Source organism: Cibotium barometz, chromosome 18, assembly GCF_041138505.1.
Source record: "Cibotium barometz isolate CiBa-2024 chromosome 18, ASM4113850v1, whole genome shotgun sequence".
NCBI lineage: Eukaryota > Viridiplantae > Streptophyta > Polypodiopsida > Cyatheales > Cibotiaceae > Cibotium > Cibotium barometz.
The window spans coordinates 19095619-19120633 of NC_141063.1; the positions used below are offsets into that span (position 1 = coordinate 19095619).

The 25015-nt window shown below is 48.0% G+C and overlaps 1 protein-coding gene across 6 annotated transcripts in view; it reads right to left on the minus strand.

Moving 5' to 3' along the window:
• Positions 1–25015, minus strand: part of LOC147629030 (D-lactate dehydrogenase [cytochrome], mitochondrial-like) — a 96130-nt gene that overhangs the window by 10987 nt on the left and 60128 nt on the right. For 5 of the 6 annotated variants that reach the window (XM_086812243.1, XM_086812244.1, XM_086812241.1 and 2 more), the window contains exons 8-16: positions 20057–20093; positions 19846–19907; positions 18739–18835; positions 18550–18624; positions 18247–18355; positions 17730–17839; positions 17441–17503; positions 17278–17357; positions 17052–17182 (exon numbers count right to left, since the gene is read on the minus strand). In XM_086812243.1, coding sequence (XP_086668369.1) covers positions 17052–17182; positions 17278–17357; positions 17441–17503; positions 17730–17839; positions 18247–18355; positions 18550–18624; positions 18739–18835; positions 19846–19907; positions 20057–20093 — 764 coding nt within the window. The remainder of the gene's footprint in view (positions 1–17051; positions 17183–17277; positions 17358–17440; positions 17504–17729; positions 17840–18246; positions 18356–18549; positions 18625–18738; positions 18836–19845; positions 19908–20056; positions 20094–25015) is intronic. The other variant, XM_086812245.1, reaches the window with a different exon arrangement.

Consider the following 25015-nt stretch of genomic DNA (forward strand, 5'->3'; position numbering starts at 1 on the left):
ATGGCCTCGCTGCATCTAGCTCACCAAATGTGCCAGGCTGCTATGCTACTGCAAATCTCCCATCTCAGGCATGAGTCTGGTTGCCAGTCGTTTGTAGGTGGGGCTGTGACTGGTACTACTGCAATACGATGGTGAGAGTCTGAAGGGCTAGCCCTCCCCCATCCTCCTAATAAGCCCTAACCACTCTAGCCTTTGTGGCCCAAGCAACAGTGCCCCATGTAATGATCCGGGTCAATGCCCTGTCCCTAGTGAAGATGCAGAGAATTTGCTGCCAAATCTGCTGAGCCTTCGGGCAATCCCAAAGACAATGTTGCTGAGACTCCTGAGGGTGGCCACACTGTGGGCAAGTTGTTGGCCGACCTCCAACTGCCAGCCAAGTACTGACCGCCAAACTCCTATGAGCCATCAACCAAAGAAAGAGGGTGATCTTTCTAGGCTGAAAGCTGTCCCAAAGCCTCTTCCAAAAATCTGAAAGGAAGCGCTGTGAAAGGCCTTGTGACTGCCAATGTGTTGCTCCTGCCGATGTGCATCTTGGCCGAAGTTGTCGCCTCCTAGAAAGTGAAGATGTTGTCTAGTATGCCCCGATCGTGAACAAAATCTGTGTGAGGATCATGAATCAAGTCACAAAGGAAGGGCTGAAGTCTCCGGCTAATGGCCTATAGATACCATCTCTCCGCCTATGGGAGCTTGCAATCTCAAAGAAATCCCCAGTGACCCTATCTCCCACCTGAGTCCAAATGGAAGCTCTAGCATATCTGTACTCCACCCTCCACTCCTCTATGGATCTAAGCTGTGTATGGGTGGCAGCCAGCTGACCCTCAATCCACGACTATTTGGGGAGCTCTCCTAGAGTTGCTGAAGAGAAGAAAGGCCTCGGCGAATGCTCCTCTCCTGCTCATGGAATCCAGTCAATCTCAAAGAAATCCCCTGTGTCCCTATGTCCCGCCTGCGTCCAAAAGGAAGCTCTAGCATGGTATCTGTACTCCACCCTCCACTCCTCTATGGATTTAAGCTCGGTACGGTTGGCAGCCAGTGACCCTTAATCCACGGCTATTTGGGGAGCTCTCCTAAAGTTGTTGAAGAGAAGCAAGGCCTCGGCGAATGCTCCTCTCCTGCTCACGGAATCCAACCAATTTGCTATATGCTACCTCCTGCAGTAAACAACTAATCTCACCTAGGTCTACATCCAAGGTGCTTAGAACCGATCCTGAGAGAAAATCCAGCCCCTCCCATATCTGCTCTATCCTACTACATATCTCAAAGTGTTGGATCAAGCTGTCAAGGATCCAAGTGCTCGAGTGTCTGTCTTGCCTTCATACACCAAAAGTCGGCCTGTGGAAAGGACTGGCAAACTGTACTCCAAAAGGTGGCTCTACCTGCAACGGCATTCAACGCATAAACATTTAAAAAGCCCATATAGTCCTCTCCAATCCTGATGGTCACCCACTGAGCCCAACCAGTGTCAATGGTGCTTGAGCCAACTACTGCTGGCAATAGTTGCTCGATGACATAAATACAAACCACCCCCTCGCCCCCCCTCCCCCTCCCCCGGCGTCTTGGAGGAGCCAAAAGAGGGAGACCAAAAAGTGTGACTCCTACCTGGATCTTCCCGGACCGGGCAGGTATGCCCCTCTCAAAGATGGTGCTCCTAGATAAAGAGAATCTCAATGGGTCCCCCAACTGCTGCACTATGAAGCTCTCCTCTAAGGACGCCACACCTCTGAAAGCACTGCGCACACCCCCCCCCCACCCCCCCCCCCCCCCCCCGCGGGCGCGTGATGTTCCATGAAGCAATCCGCATATCTAATCTTCCTGGGACGAAGACGCGCTAGGTGGGCGCGGATCCTACCCTCCATGTGGTGCCACTCTGTACGAGCCCGGGAATAAGTATAATTTGGGCTCCACTTGTCACAATGTAGGTATCTATAAGAGGGGGGAAGGGATACTGCTACTGAGATATGAAGGAACACAAAAGCAACACCCCCAAGCTGGAGGACACCACCTCCCCATCCTGATCTTTGTGGCCCGAGCCTCCCAACTCCATCCAAGCCAAGGGCCAAAGATGGGTAAGCAAGTCGGTGATGCGTAGATCATGCAAATGATGAGAAAGCTTGATTGGCTGCCCCTGGATGGCCGCAGACACCGACTCTGTATCCCATTCCATCCCCAGTGTTGTGCACTCAAGGGGAAGGAGAAGATCATCACGCCACTTTCTGGCGTGGACTGCTTGGAGTGGTGAAACACCACACAAATCCAAATGGGAGCCACCGCCCTCCATGTGGTGCCACTCTGTACGAGCCCGGGAATAAGCATAATTTGGGCTCCACTTGTCACAATGTAGGTATCTATAAGAGGGGGGAAGGGATACTGCTACTGAGATATGAAGGAACACAAAAGCAACACCCCCAAGCTGGAGGACACCACCTCCCCATCTTGATCTCTGTGGCTTGAGCCTCCCAACTCCATCCAAGCCAAGGGCCAAAGATGGGTAAGCACGTCGGTGATGCGTAGATCATGCAAATGATGAGAAAGCTTGATTGGCTGCCCTTGGATGGCCGCAGACACCGACTCCATATCCCATTCCATCCCCAGTGTTGTGCACTCAAGGGGAAGGAGAAGATCATCACGCCACTTTCTGGTGTGGAGGGCCTGGAGTGGTGAAACACCACACAAATCCAAATGGAAGCCACCGTCTCCTCGAAAATACCAATTACTTTGATGAGGAGACATCGGAGGAAACTGTAATCCACTGGCTATCCCAGAACTCGCCCGCGGGGGCGCACGGGCCGGGGGGGGGGGGGGGGGGGGGGGGGGGGGGGGGCTCATTGGAGAGGTGACGATCATCATCTCATCCAGCTCCAAAAAATGACGAATCAAGCGGCGAACTGAACTTGCCGGCTACCTCTGTTGCGGGTCTGGTGCATCCAGAGGGCAGCAAGAATGCTCCGGAGAGGCAGAAGGAAGGGGAAAAAGGGGGTTTCCAAAGGAATCACATTAGAGGAAGCTACTGAGGGGAGGGCTGAAGACGAAGGTTGGGGAGGAGGCCGTGGGGGGCGAGGGGTGGGAGAAGGAAGAGGAGGGGAGGAGTCCTCCTAGGAGTAAGGGTCTGCCGAAGGCTCAGTAGGACCAGAGGGCCCCACTAGGGTTTGGAAACCTCGAGAAGAATCTTGGCGAGGAAACAACCTCCAACCAAGCGAGGCCGGAGGTGGGTTCCTCGGGGGGGGGGGGGGGGGGGGGGGGGGGGGGGGCATCATCGTCAGGTGGCTGCCGAGATAAATGCTCAGAACAATTCTCTAACGAATTGTATCCTCCTGTGCTCTGCCAGCCTGGCGCGCTCGGCGGTGCCGTTCAGCCGTGAAAGTCGGCTGCCAGCTTCGTCTCAGGCCAACGGTCTGCCACTCTCCGACATCAGTATTAGCCATGGCTGGATCCTGGTACTCTGCTGCTTGGGGACCAACTTCCTGTCAGAATGTGCAGCGGAAGACTAACGCACATAGGAGACACATCACCATCGAGCTCCACAAACACCCCCAACGGGCACTGCAACATCCTTCCACCGGGCTCCCATCTCCCGGTGAGCTGCCTCCCAAAACACCGGCCGGAGGAGATGATTATGACAAGGTGCCACTATAGCCTAGATATGGCTCTTCAACTTCCCATGCTTCCACTTATGGAATAATCCAAGGCACCTTCTAGCCATATATCACACGCTCGAAATCCCCAACCTTCCAACACGCTCCCTCGATTCGAGCTCCGCAAGCCACCGAGGCACGAGGGAATCACCCAGGACCACACAGTGACACACGCGTGAGCCGCCCAGGCTCTGATAACATGTCAGCTTGTGCAGCGGAAGACTAACGCACATAGGAGACGCATCACCATCGAGCTCCACGAACACCCCCAGCGGGCACTGCAACATCCCTCCACCGGGCTCCCATCTCCTGGTGAGCTGGGATGTTCGAGGGCTGCGGAGAGGAAGCGCGGCCAGTTTATGAGAGAGTGGAACATTGGTATCTTTTTCACGTCCTCTCATCCGGGACCCTATTGGCAGCACAGGGCTCCTGATTGGTTGAGATCTCCACCTTACTTGGTGTGAAATCTCCATTTTGTAAATTTTTTTCATACTTAATAGAAGTCTCCTTTCTGAAAAAAAAAACGACCGGAGGAGATGATTATGACAAGGTGCCACTCTAGCCTAGATATGGCTCTTCAACTTCCCATGGTTCCACTTATGGGATAATCCAAGGCACCTTCTAGCCATAGATCACACGCTCGAAATCGCCAACCTTGCAACACTTCCCTCCCACCCCCCTGAAGAGAATCTGAGCTGGGACCGGTCCCATAAAAGCCAATGGAATCTACCTTGGATCTCATGGTAGAGAGGGCATCTAAAAAAAGGGACAAATACTGCAAGCCTCTCGTGATTGTGGATCGACATATACTGCAAGCCTGTCTCACATTCTAATTGGTGTGATCGCACTCTAAACTAACCAATGGCAATCATCATGGCACGTGACATGTGACACGAGAGACAGAAAGAAAGAAAGAAAGATATATTAAGCGTCTACTAAAGACCCAATGGGCCTATGAGACCAATGTCCATGGCATATCTCATCATGGAATGGAAAATAAAACAGAAAGAAAACATAAACATAGCTATCTCACTTGGGTGATACAAAACTGTCCATGGAAACTCATCATGGAAATACTAAGAACATAGAAACATGAGAGTAGCATCAGCTCCGAGCACATGGTATACCACTCTCCAAAATATCAAGCATGGGGCTAATGAGAGAGAAAGAAACAAAGAAAGATATATTAAGCGTCTACTAAAGACCCAATGGGCCTATGAGACCAAAGTGATACAATAATGTCCATGGCATATCTCATCGTGGAATGGAAAATAAAACAGAAAGAAAACATAAACATAGCTATCTCACTGGGATGATACAAAACTGTCCATGGAAACTCATCATGGAATACTAAGAACATAGAAACACGAGAGAGAGAGAGAAATGAAATGAAATGTTATATTAACGTCTTCAAAAGGCCATAATGACCTATGAGACCAAAAAGTTACATCATGGTGGATCTGATACAATGTCTGGATAAAAAAACAAGAAAATGAAAAATAAAGATGATACTACTGGCACCTAGAAAATGAAACTGGAACTGGAAGGTAAACAAAAACCCTTATAGGGTGTGAATATAGTGAGGGGGGGGGAGGGGTACGCTATGGAGGTGAGTGGAGTATAGTGAGGGGATACAATATCATGTGGGACGGGGGGTACACTATGGAGGTGCCTCCATCTCATAATATGTGCCGCATCGGACGCTGGCGGATCTCCTCAATATCCTCTGTGGTCAGCACCCTGACTGGGTGTCCCGCATGTCTCGCAAGAATAATCCGAATCTGCCGCTGCAACCTCCGTCTATGCTGGGATGCCCTCCTCCGTAGTTGTGGGCGTCTGGACCACCCAAGCTCAATCGCACGATCAATCAGTGTACCGCTGGTGTGGGCAGTATCCATGTCTTGCTGCTGCTGTGGTCCATCTGGCGCAGTGATGGCTGGACTAAAGAAGTCTGTAATGTGCCTCTGAGTCTGGCTCTCTCTCTGCCTAAGCAGGCTATCTCTATATCTCCGCAGCTCAAGCAAGAACAATCCCAAACACCTCTGGTCCTGGTACCCCATGACTCTGGAAAGTGGTCCAAAACCCTCTCTGAATAAACAGTGGAAACGACCACGTATCTCATAGTATGCAGTACAATGGCATATATAATGCAACTCTGTCTCTGGCTCCCCATGGCATACTTGGCATATCCTGGCCTCAGCTAGTATACCTCTATATCGGCCAATCTCAATCTCATGAGGATGTGCGAATCTGACCAATAGCACATCGTACTGCATGAGACAAGTGTACATCCATGTAACTGGGTCTGATCACAAAACCATCTGCTGTGAGCTGAAGAAAATGCTCTCTGTAGAAAGCCATCTTCGTGTCCAGCTTCTCAATCGGCTGTATCCATGTCCTCCTAATGTCCAGCTGAACTAAATCCTGACGGATGAGTCTGGTAATCTCTGTCCGTGTGAGAGTGAGAGAGGGTGCCTCCAGAGAATAATGGAAGGGAGGCAATCTGTCCATGCTAAAACCATGTGCCTAGAACCAAGATGTCATCTGTCCATACCAACAAGCCGTGTCTCCCTGTAAAGTTTGGGAGGACTCAAGGGCGAGGCGTGCACATCTGTCTCGGGGGAGATCCCACAAGCCATGTATGTAGGAGACTGATCTCGTAAGAGCCTCAATCACCAGAGGGGCAGCCGCCAGCTCTGCTCGAATAATCTCATGAGGTACCACGGCCTTGGCTCTAATAGTCCTAGCAATCATAGATACCAAAGGCCTCTCCATGCCCACTGAAGGTCCCCATATCTGCACTCCATAAAGCATAGCTGATGTCACTAGAGTGTCAAAAAGCCAAAGTTTCGTTCGAGGTTCCTGAAACTGAATTTGCGAACACATCCTCTCCAAACCACCGAGGGCTGCATGTGCTCTAGTCCATCTAGTCTCTCCTGCTCTCCTCATCGAAAACACTGGCCCACTGAATACTACCCCAAGATATGTATATGCATTTGTATACTCCACATTCTCCTGCCCATATGTAAATGTGGGAGCTGATCGCCTAACCCACTGTGGCATGGTGTTAAACGCCATAACCTTGGTTTTGCCAAGGTTGACAGACAATCCACTATCATGAGCAAACTCATGTAAAGCATCCAGATGACGCTGCATACCCTCAGGGGAGTCAGAGATCAACACAATATCATCAGCATATAACAATAGTGGGATCCATGTACCTGCTAGCTAGGCTCCTCTGTCCCCCAATCTCTCAATGTAGTCAGAAGCCTCATCCATATACATACCAAACAATGAAGGAGATAACGGGCAACCTTGCTTCACTCCTATAGTGGAGTGAACCAAAGTAGAGACCCCCTTTGGGGTGCGTACAATCCCCAATATGAGCTCTGTGGGTACCCCCGTCTCCTGTAATCGCCTCATCAATCTGGCTCTGGGCACTGTATCAAATGCTTTGCGGAAGTCCACAAAGCTACAATAAATCTCTCGCCCATGCGACCTGCCCCTCTCAATAATGGCCCGCAGAGTCAAGATGTGGTCAAGAGTAGAGAAACCTCTCCTGAACCCTACCTGTCCCTCTGCTCGAATGCCCTCTCTCTCTGCCCATCTACTCAACTGTTGCTCAAGATGGATGCATACAATTGTGCTAGTGTGTGACCAATCATAATAGTGCGATAATTCCCTGGCTCCATAGGGTTCCCTGACTTGAAGATAGGCACGATGGTGGACATACTCCAAGTCTCGAGTAAGCCTTCACACATAGCACGATTAAACATCACTGCTAGAAGCTCTGCCAGCATGTCTCTCGCATGAATAAAGTGCTCAGCGACCAATCCATCATGATTATATGCTCTCCCAGTCTTCATCCTATCAATGGCCTTCCTTACCGTCTCAAAGTACATGTCTGTGGGCATGGTGCTGGCGGGTCAGGAAAAGGTGTCTGTCCAGGAACTGTATATAGAGATGCTGCATAACTACCCTAGACCTCTGTAGAAGTGATGGCCAAAGCAGGGGAGGACTCATGAAACAAACGCCAAGCCTCCCTCGAATCCTGGCTCAAGAACAGCTGATATAATTCCTGCTCTAGCTGAGCAAGGAAGGCCCACTTCTTCCTTCGCACAAGGCGCCAGAAGGCAATACGTGACTGTCGGAGAGTAGTGACTCCCAAAGCAACCTCCCGTTGCAGTCGGGCTCTTGTCTCTCTGCACTCCTCAACATACCACTTGTTCTGGGGCATACACCCAGAACGCTGTCTCTGTCCAGGCTGAGTATGTGGATATGCCTCTCTCGTTGCATCCTGTAAAGTGTCTGTCAGTATATGGGTCAGCTCCTCCAAAGGTCTCCCTGGCTCCTTTGTGTACAGACGTCTATAAATCCCATCTCTGTAGACAGCATCAGTCTCTGAAGTAAAAGTATATCGAGTGTGATCTGCCCCTCGTGTCCTTTGAACAGTGGTAAAGTGAAAAGAGATGATCAATGTCAACAATGCATGATCCACTACTACCCCAATGGGCCGAGATCCAACTGTGAAGTCCTCAATGCATGACATAATCCACTGTGCTAGCACCATGTCTATGTGGAAAGCAAGTAAATCCAACTGCTAATGACGGAAACCTCTGCAAGCCATTAAGTATGGCCAACCCATGTGCAGTCCCCATATCTACCAAATATCTCCCATACTGTGTGCACTCCACATCCTGTGAGCGTCTGTCTAATCCCATATCTTGAGTGTCCAGCTCTCTCAGCATCTCCTCTGAGGTATCATAAAAGGCTGTCTGGCGGTTGCCCGTCCGGGCATTAAAGTCCCCTAACAGGATGATGTCTCCATCCCTAGAGAACTCCCATATGTCATCATCTAGCACAGAGAAAAGGAGACTGCCCTCTAGGTGCTGCATATGTCGATGTACTAGGAGCAAAATAGCATATGGCAATATACACGAATCTGCCTGTGTCGGCCCTCGGTCTCACCCACATATATCTGGCTTGATCATCTCTCCGAACGATGTGTAGAAGCGGTTGCAGCTCCTCCTTGAAAAGAACTGCCACCCCCCCCTGATCCTCTACTACTGTATACCGATCTCGTCCCTACTCTGCAAGCAGTCTCCCATCTGTATCCTGGCACCGGTGGCATCATCTGACCAGGGGCCTGGTGAGTCTCCGAGTAGAAGACTATATCTCTATCTCTAAAGCTGTCCTCAAAGGCACCTACATCAAGTCTGAGGGATCCATTGCAGTTCCAGGCTACCAGCTTTAATTTGGTCCCATAGGTCTCGCACCATCATGTAGAGCGTCGCTCCACGATGACCACCCTCCCTTCTCTATAAAATGCCATGTTTCCCTTTTCTCTTGCCGCCCTAATCTCTGGCATGACTTCCTTCATATGTGCAAGCTGTGAAAGAGTAAGATCGTCACCAAGAAAAATGCCTGTATTCTTTAAAGTGGGTCGCCTCTTCAAGAACTCCTTCTTCGCCTCAATAGAGGGGAAGCGAAGTATGAGAGCTCTTTCCTTTGATGTTTCCTCGTTGCCTCCGCTTTTTTTGCCCACTCTCCAGGCTTTTGCGTGTGCCGGACTGTCAATCCCCATTAACACCATAAGCTCTTTCACCTCCTCTTCAACTTTATCCCCGTCTTTAAGGCCGGTACTCACATGCAAAGCACCTGTACGTCTTCGTTGTTCCTCTTCCAAAGTCATGTTAATGATTATAGGTGTAGGGGTTGTTATCTCCTTACCTTTACCCTTCTTGGCGACCTCTATCCACTTCTCCCCTTCATCCATCTTCCTTTGAGTCTTGGTGATGACTTCCACCCATGAGGAAGTCACATTTGTTATCCTCTTGTTTGTGACCATAAAGGTCGCCTTCGTCGGGTTGCGCAAGGGGAAGCCATGGAAGAAGTGAGAGAGAGAGAGAGAGTTATCTTGCTACCTTGGGGGCCTGAGCAAGGGTGGGTGGGGAAAAGGGGTGCACACCCTAGCGGAGAGAGAGGCGGACCAGCATATTGCCAGCAGTACTGTGCGGCGAACAGAGAGAGTGGCTACGAGAGAGAAGCGGCAAACAGGAAACTACGAACAGGGCAGCAGGTTCGAAGAGAGAGAAAGTTGGGAGGGAGGCGACAGGTTTGAAGAGAGGAGGGAGGCGACGTGTTCGAAGAGACGGAGGCGACAGGTCACCAGGTGGGAGGGAGGGCGGCGGAAGCGAACAGAGAGGAGGCGGCGAGGAGAGAGAGAGAGAGAGAGAGAGAGAGAGAGAGAGAGAGAGAGAAAATGAAATGAAATGAAATGTTATATTAACGTCTTCAAAAGGCCATAATGACCTATGAGACCAAAAGTTACATCATGGTGGATCTGATACAATGTCTGGATAAAAAAACCCAGAAAATGAAAAATAAAGATGATACTACTGGCACCTAGAAAATGAAACTGGAACTGGAAGGTACACTATGGAGGTACCTCCATCTCATAATATGTGCCGCATCGGACACTGGCGGATCTCCTCAATATCCTCTGTGGTCAGCACCCTCACTGGGTGTCCCGCATGCCTCGCAAGAGAGAGAGAGAGAGAGAGAGAGATATTAACGTCTACGAGAGGCCAAAGTCGGCCTATGAGACAAAAAATAATACAATTGTGTTCTTCCGGTCATCGGAAGAAAAGAAACAAAAGAAAAAGTGTGCATGTGTCTGGATACAACTGTAAATCATCATAGATCGGTGGAGCTCATATACAAACAATGTAAGGGGGGTGGGGATGTGGATGGAGTGCTAAGGCAAGATGCATCTCTATATGCTGAAGGGGTGGTACAAGCATGCTATGCAGATCTATGTCTAACTCCATCCAGTGCCATAAGAGGGATATAAAGATATCATACATCGCCGATGCTGAGGCTGTGAATGGCATGAACATGTACCCTGAGTCTGAATGAAAGCGAGCTAGCCTCTCCTGTGTCTCCATCTGGTGTCTCATTCGGATAGCTGCTATCTCTCGGTGACGGAGTCGGGGTGCTCTATGTCCAGTCTGTCTAGGTCTCCTCCTGGCTCTCAATTCCTCTGCTCTCTGTGCGGTCACCCCACGTGGTACCTTAGCTAGCACTGGCATAGCTCTCTGGAAGAAATCTGTGAGCTGGGACTGTCTCCCACCCCTAGTGGGAGCGGGTGTCTGGAGGAGTCTCTCTCGAGAACTATGAAGCTCTAGTAGTAGTCTGCCAAGCTGTCGCTGGTCCGAGGCCTCCATCAACTGATGTAGTGAAGAGTGCTCCTCAAACAATCCTGCATATCTATCTCTGACCCCCTGGTGGGCTCTACATCTACATACAAAGTGATCCTCAGTCTCCACCTCCTCGCGGTACAATCTGCATATCCGCTCAGCTCTAGGAACCCGTGCCGCTCTCCCAGCCTCTATCTCTAGCTGATGTGATGAGACTCAAAGCTGTCCAATAGCAACGCGAGAGCTGCGTGGCATGTATACATCCATGTACCGCGGTCAATGTATAAATCCATCCCCTGAGATGCTCATAAAGTGGTCTCTGTAGTACAGCATCTTCGGTGGTAGTGGGCTCTCTGGTGCTATCCATGTCTCCTGTATGTAGTGCTGCCATATGTCCTGTCTCATCACTCTGTTCCTCTCATTGAGAGAGGTAACCCCGTGGAGCAGACTGATCATACTGAAAAGGTGGCAACTGCTCAATGTCTATACCATGATGTGAGAACCACTGTAGCATCTGTGCATACCAAGATCCAGTGTGTCCAGCCTCGGCCAACTGTCTGGATGCCTCAAAAGCTCGGCGGGATAATCTCTCCATGGGCATCTCCCTCATCCTGTATATAAAGGAGATCGTCTGGAACAATGCCTCCACTGCCATAGGTGGTGCAGCAAACTCAGCTCGAACAATGTCGTGCGGGACGGATGGTTTGCTGCGTATCATCCTCGAGAGCATCAAGATCTGTGGTCTCTCCAGCTGTACCCATGTGGAGGCTGCAAGCCCTGGTGCCCAAACCGCTGCTGCATACATCAAGGCTGGTGTCACTGATGTATCAAAGTGCCACCCCTTCGTGCGGGGTTCCTGAAAATGTGCTTGATAACACTGACGCTCAAGGCCAGCAAGAGCTGCATACCCCCGGGTCACTCTGTCTCGGACTGCCTGAGCCATGGAGAAGCGTCCAGCTGAGCTAGTAAATGTGATGCCAAGGTAAACATAAGAGCTCACCACCTCGACCCGCCCTCCTGCTAATGTGAGAGTAGTGTGGCTCCTGACTGCGGGTGAAGTGTGGAAGATCATAACCTTGGTTTTCCCAAGGTTCACTGTGAGCCCCTGCTGTGTGCAGAAGTCATCAAGAGCCACAAGGTGTCTTTGAAGCCCAACCTGCGTGTCAGATACCAAGATGATGTCATCAGCATAAAGCATAACATGGACAGTAATACCTGATAGCTCAACCCCAGAGCCTCCTCCCTGTGTGATGTAGTCGACCACCTCATCAATATAGAGCCCAAAGAGCGTGGGGGAGAGCAGGCACCCCTGCTTCACACCAATGGTGCTAGCAACTGTGTCGGACAAGCCTCCTGGGCATCGGACTCTCCCAAAGACCTGCTCATATAGCCTGTATATGCCCCACATCATGTCTGAAGGTATGCCTAGTGTCTGTAGTCGCCGAAAAGAGGCGCTCTCTGGGCACAGTATCAAATGCCTTGCGGAAATCCACAAAGCAACAATAGAGCCGTTGCCTCCGTGCCTTGGCCTGATCAATCAGGCACCTCAATGTAAAAATGTGGTCGATGGTCGAGAAGGCTCGACGGAAGCCTGCCTGGCCTGCTGCTCTCAATCCCCCAACCTCTGCATGAGTGCTCAGCTCTGCCTCCAAAACTGCCCCGTATAGTTTGGCCAATATATGGCCAATCATGATGGTCCTGTAGTTCCCGGGGTCTAGTACATCTCCCGCTTTATGGATCGGCACAATAGTGTGCATCGTCCACTCAGCCGGAAACCCCTCTGACAGAGCTCTGTTGAAGAGATGAGCAAGAAATGGTGCCAATGTATCAATAGCATAGATGAGATGCTCTCCCTGTAATCCTGTATGATCTGTCGCCCGTCCATGTTGGAGTCGGCATATGGCCCTCCTAACCATAGGTGGGGTGAAGAAGGTGGAGACTATGGGCATGGCTCTGTGGGCTGTGGTATAGGGGGCTGTGCAGGCACATCATAAAGTCTCTCTGCATATGTCTGCCAGGTCTGAGGATCGGCAATAGGTGTGGGAGGACGGGGCTCTCTGAGTCTCCTCCAAGCAGCAGCAGCATCTCTGCTCATGAGCATGTGATATGTGTCCCAGTACTGAGCCTCCTCATAAGCTCGCCGCTTACGGCGGGTGAGAGTATGCATCCTCCTGCCTGCCTGCCTTCGGGTGATCTCCCCGCGAGCCCTCTGCACTCGGAGACTGCGGTAAAGGTTTCTGCACTCATCATCATACCATCGGTTTTGGGGCATGCTCCCAGATGTAGGTGGCCGTCCTGTCTGTATGTGGTATGGGAAACTCCTCGCGGCTGCGGAGTGAAGTACATGTGAGAGCTGGGAGGTGAGCATGGCCATGGGTGCCGTTGGATCTAAGGCAAATAGCTGATCATGAACATGATAGTCGTACACCTCGGCTAGGTCCTGAGTGAAGTGAAAAATAGTGCGTGGTGGCTGTATGATGGGTGGGTGGGTCTCCAATAAGCTCCTAAAAGTGAGGGATAGGTATGTGTGATCCGCCCCAATGGGGCATGGTGGTACGGTGAAGTGAGACATAATCCCGAGATCCCATCACATAATCCACTGTACTACTGCCGCCTCCCACTGGAAAGCAAGTCAACCCACCTGAATCTGGCCACTGAGTCATCCCATTATAAATAACGAGATGGTGTCGGGCCCCAAGCTCCAGCAGATGTTGCCCATATCCAGTGCTGTCAGCTCCTCCATCAGAGGAGATCCGAGTGGTCCCTATATCCTTTGTAGCTAGCGGCTCTAGTCTCAGGGGATCCTCAAAGTCATAGATCTCGCACTGTCTGCTCTGAGTCCGTGCATTGAAGTCCCCCATCAAGAAGACTTCTCCCAGTGTCGAATAGTGTAAGATCTCCTCAGATAAGACAGAGTATGGAGACTCACTAGCCTCTCCTCCACCCGGCTCCTCGGTGGTGGCAAACCGCGACCCCTTCGGAGGAAAGTAGCAAAGGGCGATATAAATCCATCTGGTCGCCGAGAGGCGTAAGCTAATCCACATGTATCTCGCCTCCGAGTCTCGTGCTACGACTCGAACATGCTCATGTAACCCATGCCTGAAAAGCACTGCAATACCTCCTGAACCTCGGGAGGTGGCCCGTCTCATCCCCTATCGGTGAGCTGACTCCCACTGATAACCCTCAACCCGTGGTAAGCCCCTCTCCGGGCTCTCATGTGTCTCTGTCAGCAAGATGATATCCCGGCCCTCCATCACCTCCTCAAGTCTCCCTGGATGTGTCCATAGGACTCCATTACAGTTCCAGATTGCTATGTGTATCTCTTTGTCCTCATGTTGTTTCCTCCGTGTCTCATAGGCCAGATGGCGCTATTCGACCCTCTTCCCATCAATGTAGATGTGACCATCCCTATAATGTGCCTTCTTCCCTTCTTTGCGTGCCGCCTTGATCTTCGGCATGCATAATCTTCTATGCTCCAGTTGCATCCATGTGAGGTCATCATCGAAGTAGATGGGGTCCCCTGGCAAGCTCCTCAAGATAGCCCGTCTTCTCATAAAGCTCATCCTACTCTCCTCGTCCGGGAACTGTAGCACTAAGGCCTTGCCTTTGGTGGAGTCCTTTGGGGTTGTCCTCCATACTCTAGTGAATGGGAGCGGCTCATCCTCCTTTAGTCCTAGCTTGGTACATAGGTTCCGCCCGTCAATCTCGGGCATGGAGGTAGTGCTCTCTGGTATCCCTGTGACTCGGATGTTGAGGCGCCGGATCCGTCGCATCTTCTCTTCATCAAGAGTAGACTGCATCATGTGTACATCTTCTTGTACCTCCTTCTTGATGTTCTTCTTCATCACTTGTACATCTTCTTGCACCTCCTTTTTGATGTTCTTCTTCATCACTTCTACCCATCCTTCGCGGGCCGCCTCCATTTTCCCCTCGATTGTGTGGGTGAGGGTTTTGGTGATCTCTTCTTTGATCGCCTCTTTGTCCACCTCAAGAGTCTCTCCTTCCTCCCGTGGACGATCGCGTAAGGATGCCACTTCACCCTTCAAAAGGTTGATTTCCTCCTGCATGGCGAGCTTTTCCTTCTCCCACTCCTCTTGCATGGTAAGCTTCTCTTCCTTCCATATTTCTGCTTCGGCCTCCAGCTTCCCCATGCCCGTCAATAAGTCCTTCTTGATGGCGGTGATGGTGCTGTCCAATGTCTTCTTCTGGTCCTTGATAAGATCCCTAAGGATATGATCAAGCTGGCTGATTTTGTCATCTACAGACCCTCCCATTGTAGAGGGAGGGAATGTTTGAAAGGAGCAGGCAAAGAACAGGCAGCGGGAGAGAAGAAGTGGATGAAATTCAAGTCCCCATTATGTTGCTGCCTTGGGGGCCTGAGCAGGGGTGGGTGGGGAAAGGGGGGCGAATGCAGGCGAAGCGGCTGGGAAAAAGGGGGGGGGGGGGGGGGGGGGGGGGGGGGGGGGGGGCGAATGCGAGCAGGCAAAAGGGGGCGAATGCGAGCGAAGCGGCTGGGAAAAAGGAGGGGGGGGGGGGGCGCAGGCAGAGGGGGGGGGGCGAATGCGAACAGGCAGAGAGAGAGAGAGAGAGAGAGAGAGAGAGAGAGAGAGAGAGAGAGAGAACCAGCGAACAGCGAACAGCGAACCAGCAGAGAGAGAGAGAGAGAGAGATTAAACATCTGTTGAAGACCAAAGTGGCCCATGTCCTGGAAGGTGGTTTCTTCAGCTGAGCTTTGGGTCTTTGATGTGTTTCCTGTTGTGTCGTTAGAGGGGGTCTATTAGTAGCTAGGCAATTGGACATACGGACAGAAACTCCCTACGGCTGGAAACTCCCTGTTTTGGTGCACTTGTCCTTGTCATCTGACTCATGGGCGTTGGCGATGCCCAATGTTCATGAACTTTGTCCCTTCATGAGTTGGTCTTTGTCTCTGTATCTCATGAAGAAAAAAAGCCAAACGCCTTTGATCCTCATACTCTATGACTTGACAAAAAGAACCAAATCCCTCTCTGAATAGGCAATGAAAGTGGCCTCTAATCTCACAGTACATTGGGCATCAAAGGATGGCATGCTCCTTGGTCTCAACCTCATGCATGCCACATACGGCATCTTCGTAATTCTCAGTTCTCATGTGTGGATGGCACCCAAAGCTGGCCCATTGAGATATAGTTCTTGCCTCAATAATGGATGGGACCATCTAGGATACTGAATGGTGGCAAAGCATCTATAGAGAGACCATGTGCTGTCATCCATTTCCTTGTTGACAAGGTATACCAACCCCTTGTGATGCAAGCTGCATGGATGAGGACAGGGCTAGCCATGGGAGTTGCCGTCTACTTGTGTCAAGGTTCCAAACTTGCGTGCCCTCCGTATGTAAGTAATCAGCTAAAACGAGATATTTATGTGAAGATAATGGTGATGAATTGAGTGTTTGTTGCAGATAAGTTGGGAAAGCACCATGATTTGTAGTCTATCTATTGAACTCCAATCATGTGATATGAGATCTACAGACCAAATAGTGCTCCATACATGGCTGCCGATCTAACTAGTGAGTCTTGGACCTATTGGAACTGTGCTTGAAAGCAGTTCCTCTCCAAGCGTCCTTCTAGAGATGCATACCCACAAACTATTCTTGCTTCTCCTGCTGATCTCATGAGAATTTTGGGCCTAAGAATACAGCTCCTGTCACCAGCTGTGATGTAAGTTCCGTGTTTTTTGGATCTTTAAACAGGATTATGTGATGGCTTTTGGCATCTCTACAAGCTCTTGAGAATGGGGGATTATCCAATACACTATGGTAGGCACTATTTCTCCTACTTGTACCTCTTGGAATGGAAATTGGGAGCCCAGAACATATATATCTTCGCCATAAGATGGCCGACCATAATGGTTCGGTAGTTTTGTGATTCCGGCCTTGTGAATGGGTATAATGGTGTTTTCATACCACGTGTGGGGAGGCCTTGGACCAAGCATTCATATTCTCTTTCTGTTTGATGTGACTGAATGTCCTTGGCTGACTTGCTCATTCTAACGTTTATGCATTGTCTTGACTCATCGTTGTATAATACATTTTTGTAGAGCCAATCCTTCAGAAAGTTTCTCATGGATTCAAGATGATAAAGAAAAGCTACATATTCACAGATGCACAATGAAAGCATTTACATAGAGCATGTGCTCATTCACATTGAGTGGTAACACACTGTTGGCAATGATCAGCACCCACCTTCCATTTGAAGAGCTAAATTAACTATGAGTGTGGATAGTCGCATGGCTTCTCGCACCTCCTCTTCTTTTGATGAATCAAATAAGATAAGAGTATGGAAGTTGCCATCACCTGCGTGTGCAAGTGTTGCACTGAAGTAACACCGTTAGAAATGTCTTAGCTTGAAACAGAGCTAGTGTCAAAAAATCACTCGCATTGAAAGGTCCAAAGAGTAAAATGTGCTTACCAATTGATGAACGAGGCATCTGTTTCCTCTTTGGTTCTAGAGATGCATTCTGCAAGCCTGGATAGAGGAACACATACATCCTGTGAACAAAAAGCCAATCACGTGAAGATCCAGCGGTAACAACTATACATGGCTAACATAAAATCCCTCGGATGTAACCCACTGTGGTAAAAGCATCGGCTTCGGAATGCATAGCTAAGCAGGCCCATAATGCCTCCTTGCGCATCTGTAGCAAAATAGTTAAAATTAAGAGGGCCACTTCCTTAAATTTTATTAGGGTCACTTCCATTAAAAATTACAATAGGATAAACAATTGAGAACATGCTCCCAGGGAATTCACTTATGGCACACCACCATCATGCACGACCCCTTCAGAAATATCCTTGTCCGTTTGGAGATTCTATACCCATTTCCATGCGGAAACCCTCCAAAAAATGTCATTAAGAGCATACCCTCCAGAGTTGCTCCTTCTCCTCTGGAGATTCAGAAAATATAAAGCCATGCCCCTTGTGTTCTTCAGCAATCTTCTGAACCCGCAAGGTTTGCTCCATGGCATAAGCATCTGAAAGCAACAGCACGCATTGGCTGCAACTAGCTTAGTTCGAAGTGTTAGATAAGCACACAACAAGAAGTCTGGCATATGCTGTTCTAACCAGACAAAACTTATACAATCTTTTCTCTAATGAAGTATTTCTCATTCTTTAACAGTGAGCATCTTAACAGGTAGACCCCCACCCATGACAAGTGGGCAGGTAGTCCCCTTTTCAGGGGCAGGGGCTATGTGGTTACAGACCCTGACGGCCTTGACAGACAGATCCCCCACCCATCGCACCCATGGGAGTTGGACAGGGGAGATCCCCTGCCCATGGATGAGATCTCCCCCTTTAGAAGTGAGGGTTATGTGTAAGACCCCAAGTGTATCACTTTCTCCCAGTCAGCTATTTACTGGCAAAATGGAAAAGGTTTCACCTGTGCCTATAAACTCAAACATCAAGGTTGGCTTTTGAGAGAAATCCTTCCCATTTGCTAAGTTTAGCGCCTTCACCATCACTTCATCCAACAACTCCACGCGGCTTGCCTGCCAAGTTCAAATCAGTTAGAAACAACGCAGAATTTAGCTAATATTATGCAAATTACAGCATGATTTGACTGAAAGCCCCTAGCCTCAAGACAAAACATCAAAGTATTAAAACCCCTTCCTAACCCTTGCATTATAAAACACTGTATTGGAGATCTCACGATCCTTGGTCATTAGGTTGTTCATATGGGTACCTGAATGCCACTGTGCATGGTAGCTATCGCAACATCAGCTGCGTCCTTTATACTTGGAAAACTGCAAATGGCTACCTACAAAATACGTTCCCTCTATGTCAACATTCTGAAACAAACTAAAACAAACTTAGACCAAGTATAAAAGACCCATAAGACAGTTGAATTAGAACTGGATTCAGAAGTGCTTACAACAGAAGCTTCTGGAATCTTCTGGAGACGAAGAGTGACTTCCGTTATGACTCCTAATGTCCCCTCACTCCCTATCATCAGCCTTGTCAAATCATACCTGCAACACAAGGAATCTACACATGTTTTCTTTGCAATAGAAAGTAGTTCATGACTGAATTTAAGAGGTACCATCAAGATTCAGGGTAGACCTAATGGGCATGAATACTGCATGTGGCATAGAAAGCACCCACAACTAGAACTAGGGGATCCTTTTGTCTGTAGAAAGTGCCAATGCCATTGCAGTATCAAAAAGGGTTATCCCTGTTAGGAACTAGGGGGTGACGAAGAGCTGGTCTTGCTACTTTGGTCACTTGCTGATTGGAGGATTAGCATGGCATGAGAGGTGTGCATGTCTAGATCGCTCCCTTGCAGCATGTGATGGAGTTAGAAGGTTGCTACTTCCTTTGCGTGTTGGGTCTTACCACCTTCCGAAGGGGGGATTGTTGGGATTCGGAGTCTCGTGTGTCTATGTGTGTAAACCACCTCTTAGTGTGTGTTACTGTGCTTATGTGTGTGAACAGCCACACAGTGATGTCACAGGCCTAGCCATGTGTCATTGCCCAGTGTGTGTGATGTGTCAAAAGATAAGGCTATAAGCCTATAAAAGCATTGTACTCATTGAAGTTTTTATCACATCAATCATAATCTTTGAGTCATGTGAAATCATTGGCTTTGTACTCTCTCACCCTCTCCGCCTACACAGTTCTCTTGCTCTCTTCTTTCTGTAGTCATGGCCTTCTATCCACTGTGACCCTATAAGGGTTACTATGAACTTATGTGTATGTGGTAATAAGGGTATTCAATTTGAGGTCTCCAACTTACAACAGAGCATAGAAACTCTACCATTATTGCATATGCCTGGGTATTTTTCAAGAGGTCAAGCATGCAAGTGGCCATTCATAAATGTACAAAGTGAATCTCCTAGGGGCATTATTTCACCCTTCCAAACACTCAGTATTCAAAATGAGTGGTGTGATCCGGGCCAGCTGTAAGACATGATAGTAATGATTCATGGACCTAATGATGGATTATTCCTTGTAGACTTTGAAGCAACAGTGACATGCTTACCCTGCTGCACTCTTGCGAGCTCGATTTGCTGTTTTTATTACATCCCCATTGGCCAGCACAGCCTGATGAAACAAAAACTGTAGAATAAATACATTACAGTAATGTTTATTAAGAAGATGGTGTTCTGAAAGAGTGATACATGCACACGGAGAAAGCACTACTTTCTTTGACACTTTGAGAAGTACACAGTTTGGCAGGAAACAGGGCAAACCTTCATGGAAAGAACATTGTCCTTCATGGTCCCATAGCTGCAAAAAGATGCATAATGCATGAGAAACAATATACATTTTTTTACCTCCATGTGACTACCTCCTAAGGTAAAGTTGCAAGAAAAATAGAAAACTAATTGTGATGTTACACTCCTCGAGGTTATTGATTAAACCAATTGATAACAGTTTTATCCGCTTGGCAAGCAAGCCACCCAAGGAGCTATTGGTCCAGTATAGGCTTAACAAGTCATCAGGCCTTAGTGGTTGGCAACAACGTTTGATACTACCAACCGAGTTAGGCTCGTCAACTGGGGAGGTAAGGTAACCGAAGGAAGATGTCAAAAATGTTGTTGTCACCCCAATAAGTGATGAGGGGTCTGATGGCCTACGCATGGGGGTTCCTTCGAGTGTTTGCATAGTGTAAAGCTTCAGAGGGTGATAAAAGGGGTAACTTGCATCAAAAAGATATAGAATAGAGCGGTTCGTCAAAAACACTACGACATGAAAACACTTGACATTTCTAGGTCAGGTAGCCGAAGGAAGATGTCAAAAATGTTGTTGTCACCCCAATAAGTGATGAGGGGTCTGATGGCCTACGCATGGGGGTTCCTTCGAGTGTTTGCATAGTGTAAAGCTTCAGAGGGTGATAAAAGGGGTCACTTGCATCAAAAAGATATAGAATAGAGCGGTTCTTCAAAAACACATGGAAAACACTTGACATTTCTAGCAACCAGTGGAAGTTTGTGAGATTTGTGAAGATAGTAGATTTTCTTCTCACTAACAGCATAATTGGGACAAAAGGGAAGGGTGGGCAGGGAGAAGTCATGTATTGTGATGGGGCTCTGCTGCATAACTTTCTCCTTCAGGGATGGGTGGGCAAGTCAAAATCAATCATAGTGTAGTCATTGCCGATCCTTGAACACCAAAGTTGTGGCCTCCAAGAGGACGATATGTTACGTACCTACTTGATGCTAACCATACGGTTAGCCGACCTAATCTGGGAGCTAGGGGAAGGGTCAAGGCTTATAATAACTCATTTATAAGTGAATAATCCCATAAGCTTTTATTGAAAAAAGCTATGTAAGTGAGGGTTATTTCCTCCCAAAATACCAACATTTGCCGAAACTCCCATGTTCTATGCATGTGTACCTACTCCATATGTACTTAAAGAAAAACAAACATGCCCAAATAATAGTGCAACGGACCTAGATTTGACATCCCGAATGTACAATGTAACTCGGCCTTAAAAGGCTGAAATCTGATCCACATCACGGCCTGTGAGCAGCATGTCATCAACATGCAAGATGACGACCAAGAATAAATCCGTTGGTCCCCCATGCTGCACATGGGTGAACCCCATACCTCAACGATTAAACCTTCGTTTGGCCACTTGCCTCAAACAAACATCCACAATGGCGTCTTCCAATGCCAGTGCACAAACCATACCGACAACTTGTCCTCAAGCATATTGTCACGTGCATGCTCGTGCCATGGCTAATCTTCAGCATGAACAGCATTAATCCCTGATTAAGTGAACGTTTAGCTCAATATTAGCCTCATCATCATGACCATCATCAGAGTCATAATCAATAGTAGCATCATCATCAGCATCATCAGCATCATTAGCATCAACATCATCATCTTCAGCAGCATAACCAGCAGCATGGGAAGGGCATGGGAACCTGTCGGCAACAGTAGCAGGATGTCACGTGCACGCTCGTGCCATGGATAATCTTTGGCATGAACAACATTAATCCATGATTAAGTCAGCGATTAGATTAGTATTAGCCTCATCATGATGACCATCATCAGAGTCATAATTAGTAGCATCAGTCATAGCATCATCATCAGCACTACACTCACAAGAATTGGGCACCTTTGTGTAAGCTTACTCGTCCACACAGCTCGAGACACTTGTAAACCTTAAAGGCAGTGGACACTTAGGGATTTCGACATTGCATCAGACACCACAGAAAGAACCAAGGAGACCTCTTGCAGCAGTGATGCGGAGATACGCAATGATGAGCACATAAATCAAATGCACAAGCTAGCAGTGATTGATGCTCTAGGTATTGCGTAGCGAAAAAAAATCAACACAAACTCCACTACCAATTAGATCTAGCAAAAGAACATGTCCAAGAGAAGATTGTGGCAGACAGTATTGCCAGGCGTTTCTGAAACCCCAAGTATGAAACAGGTTTCATAAGTTTTGTGAAACATTTCCTAAAAGGTAAGAAATGGGTCCAAAAAGGTTTCAAACAAAATTTAAAAAATATATATTTTTTTAACTTGAAATATACAAAAAAAAAATGTATTTAGCCCTATGACATAACTTATAAGAGACCACACTAAATTCATTTCAATAAAAACATCAAATACATGTAAGATATCACAAATCACGATTGATCATTGGACCACTACCCACTACCAAGAAAAAGCTTTATACTTCATTAATAGTGATCACTAAACAGAAATCAAAAGGATCACCACATGGGTGATCAGTCATGACTCAAAATCTATGATCCATGGCACAAATTGCAAATGAAGCTAGATGCTAGCATCAAGAAAGTATCAAAAGAGTACATAAATATAACATGTCAAAACTAAATAACAAAGTTCAAATAAAATGATGCTAGTAGCTACTATCTACTTCATCCTCCTCCTCGTGCTCATCCTCATCTGCATCCTCTGCCTTTGCAGCCTCACTCTAATGGTCACTGCCGGTAGCTAAGTCCTCAAATGCCTCATCCTCTAGAGGTGCAGGTGCCACACTAGTACTAGCCTCTCGACGAGATCGTGTAGTGCGAGTTGGAGCCATGATCTCCTCATAGAGCATGGAACAGATGTCTCTCTCCTCTAGAGGAATGTCGGGAATCTCCTTGCACTTTGTGACATCAATCTTATCAGGATTCACTTGGCGAGGCTCAATGGATGACCCTTTTGCTCTAGCAATCGAAGATTGCAATGGCAAAAGACAAAACTCTCCAATTGTGCTGTGGAGAGTCTGTTTCTCTTTTTCGTGTGAAAAAGAGCCCATGTACTCACATAGGACATTATAATCAGGCTAGTAAAAAACGTGTTTCCTACAGCACGAAACATTTCGTACGTTTTGAAATGGTGTGAAACGTGTTTCTATGCAACACTAGTGGCAAAGGGGGGAGGGTGGGGTTGATAGCACCGCTCTGGGGTGGGCAGCGGGGTATGACGCACGGCTCGCGGGGAAGGGGGGGGGCGGGGGGGGGGGGGGGGCGCCCATCTTTGACCCTAGTGCAAGGTTTATGAACTTATATGGTGTGGTTTAATTTTTCATGTTTAAGTGTGTTTAATTAACTTAATGGTTAAGCACAGTCTCTGTTAGATGGCCTAATCCCTCAACCTCCACGCCTAAGCTGCACCACCTCAAAGGTTAAAAGAACCGAGACGACAATAAGGTGTTTTACCTGCAAGAAGGAACAAGAAAAGTTGAGAAAGGAGGCATAGCATGGTATAGGTTTCAAAGTGACATCCTATATTTATAACCCCGAGAATTGGGCACCTTTGTGTAAGCTTACTCGTCCACACAGCTGGAGACAGTTGTAAACCTTAGTCCCCCATGCTGCACACGGATGAGTCCCTAGCCCACGGCCGTAACTCAAGGATTAAACCTTCCTTTTGGCCACTTGCCTCAAATGAACATCCATACTGGCGTCTTCAAATGCCAATGCACAAAACATACCATTGTCCTCAAGCATATTACTTTTCATTGGAAACAATCCTTAGATCCTTGCCAAAAATACCAAGGTCGAACCAGCTGTCAAGTGGGTCTACGAGGTAACGTATAAGTTCGTTGGCACATTGCTCAAGTACAAGGCAAAGCTCTTCGCAAAAGTGTGCAAGTCAAAGGCCTCAAAAGATATCCGTCTTGATAGCCAGATTACTATGTGCATGGTCCTCTTCTTAGTTACTAACACATACAAAATAGATAGGAACTTTCAAGTCCTCCGAACCTCGAGGAGAAAATATACATTGAATAACTGCCAAGGTTCATAAAGATGATAGCAAAACTTTCTGTGGACTGAAACACACCCTTCCGGGGCAGTAACAGCAAAGTGATGAGTAACTCATTCACAATGTGCACCTTTGTGTAAGCTTACCTGTCCACACAGCTCGAGACACTTGTAAACCTTAGTCCCCCATGCTGCACACGGGGTGAGTCCCTAGCCCACAGCCGTAACTCAAGGATTAAACCTTTGTTCGGCCACTTGCCTCAAACGAACATCCAGACTGGCATCTTCCAATTCCAGTGCACAAACCATACCGACAACTTTTCCTCGAGCATATTACTTTTCATTGGAAACAATCCTTAGATCCTTACCAAAAAAACGAGGTCACAACAGCTGTCAAGTGGGTCTACATGGTAACGTATAAGTTCATTAGCACATTGCTCAAGTACAATGCTCAAGTACAAGGCAAAGCTCTTTGCAAAAGTGCGCAAGTCAGAGGCTTCAAAAGATATCCGCCTTGATAGTCAGATTACTATCTACACGGTCCTCTTCTTAGTCATCACTAATAAAAAGTGGCATGCATACAAAATAGATGGGAACTTTCAAGTCCTCCGAACCTCAAGGAGAAGGGTATACATTGAGTAACTGCCAAGTTTCAAGGTCCATGGTTCATAAAGATGATGGCAAAACTCTCCGTGGACTGAAACACATCCTTCCGGGGCAGTAATGTTGGGTTTTATGCTGTGTATGCACCTAGAAGAGTGCTAGTGATCATCAGTAGATTACTGGGGCACTTTTTACTTCAGTTAGTGGAGGTTTTTTCCCCCAGTTTAGCTTAGTTTCACTTATAAGCAGTTTATAGGTGTTTTGGTCCACCCGGCACATTTTATGGCCCGACATGTGAACACATCTCTTTAGGTCACTTATTATGTGGCTATTGTACTTCACATTTTTATCAACTGAATAGACTGAAGTCGT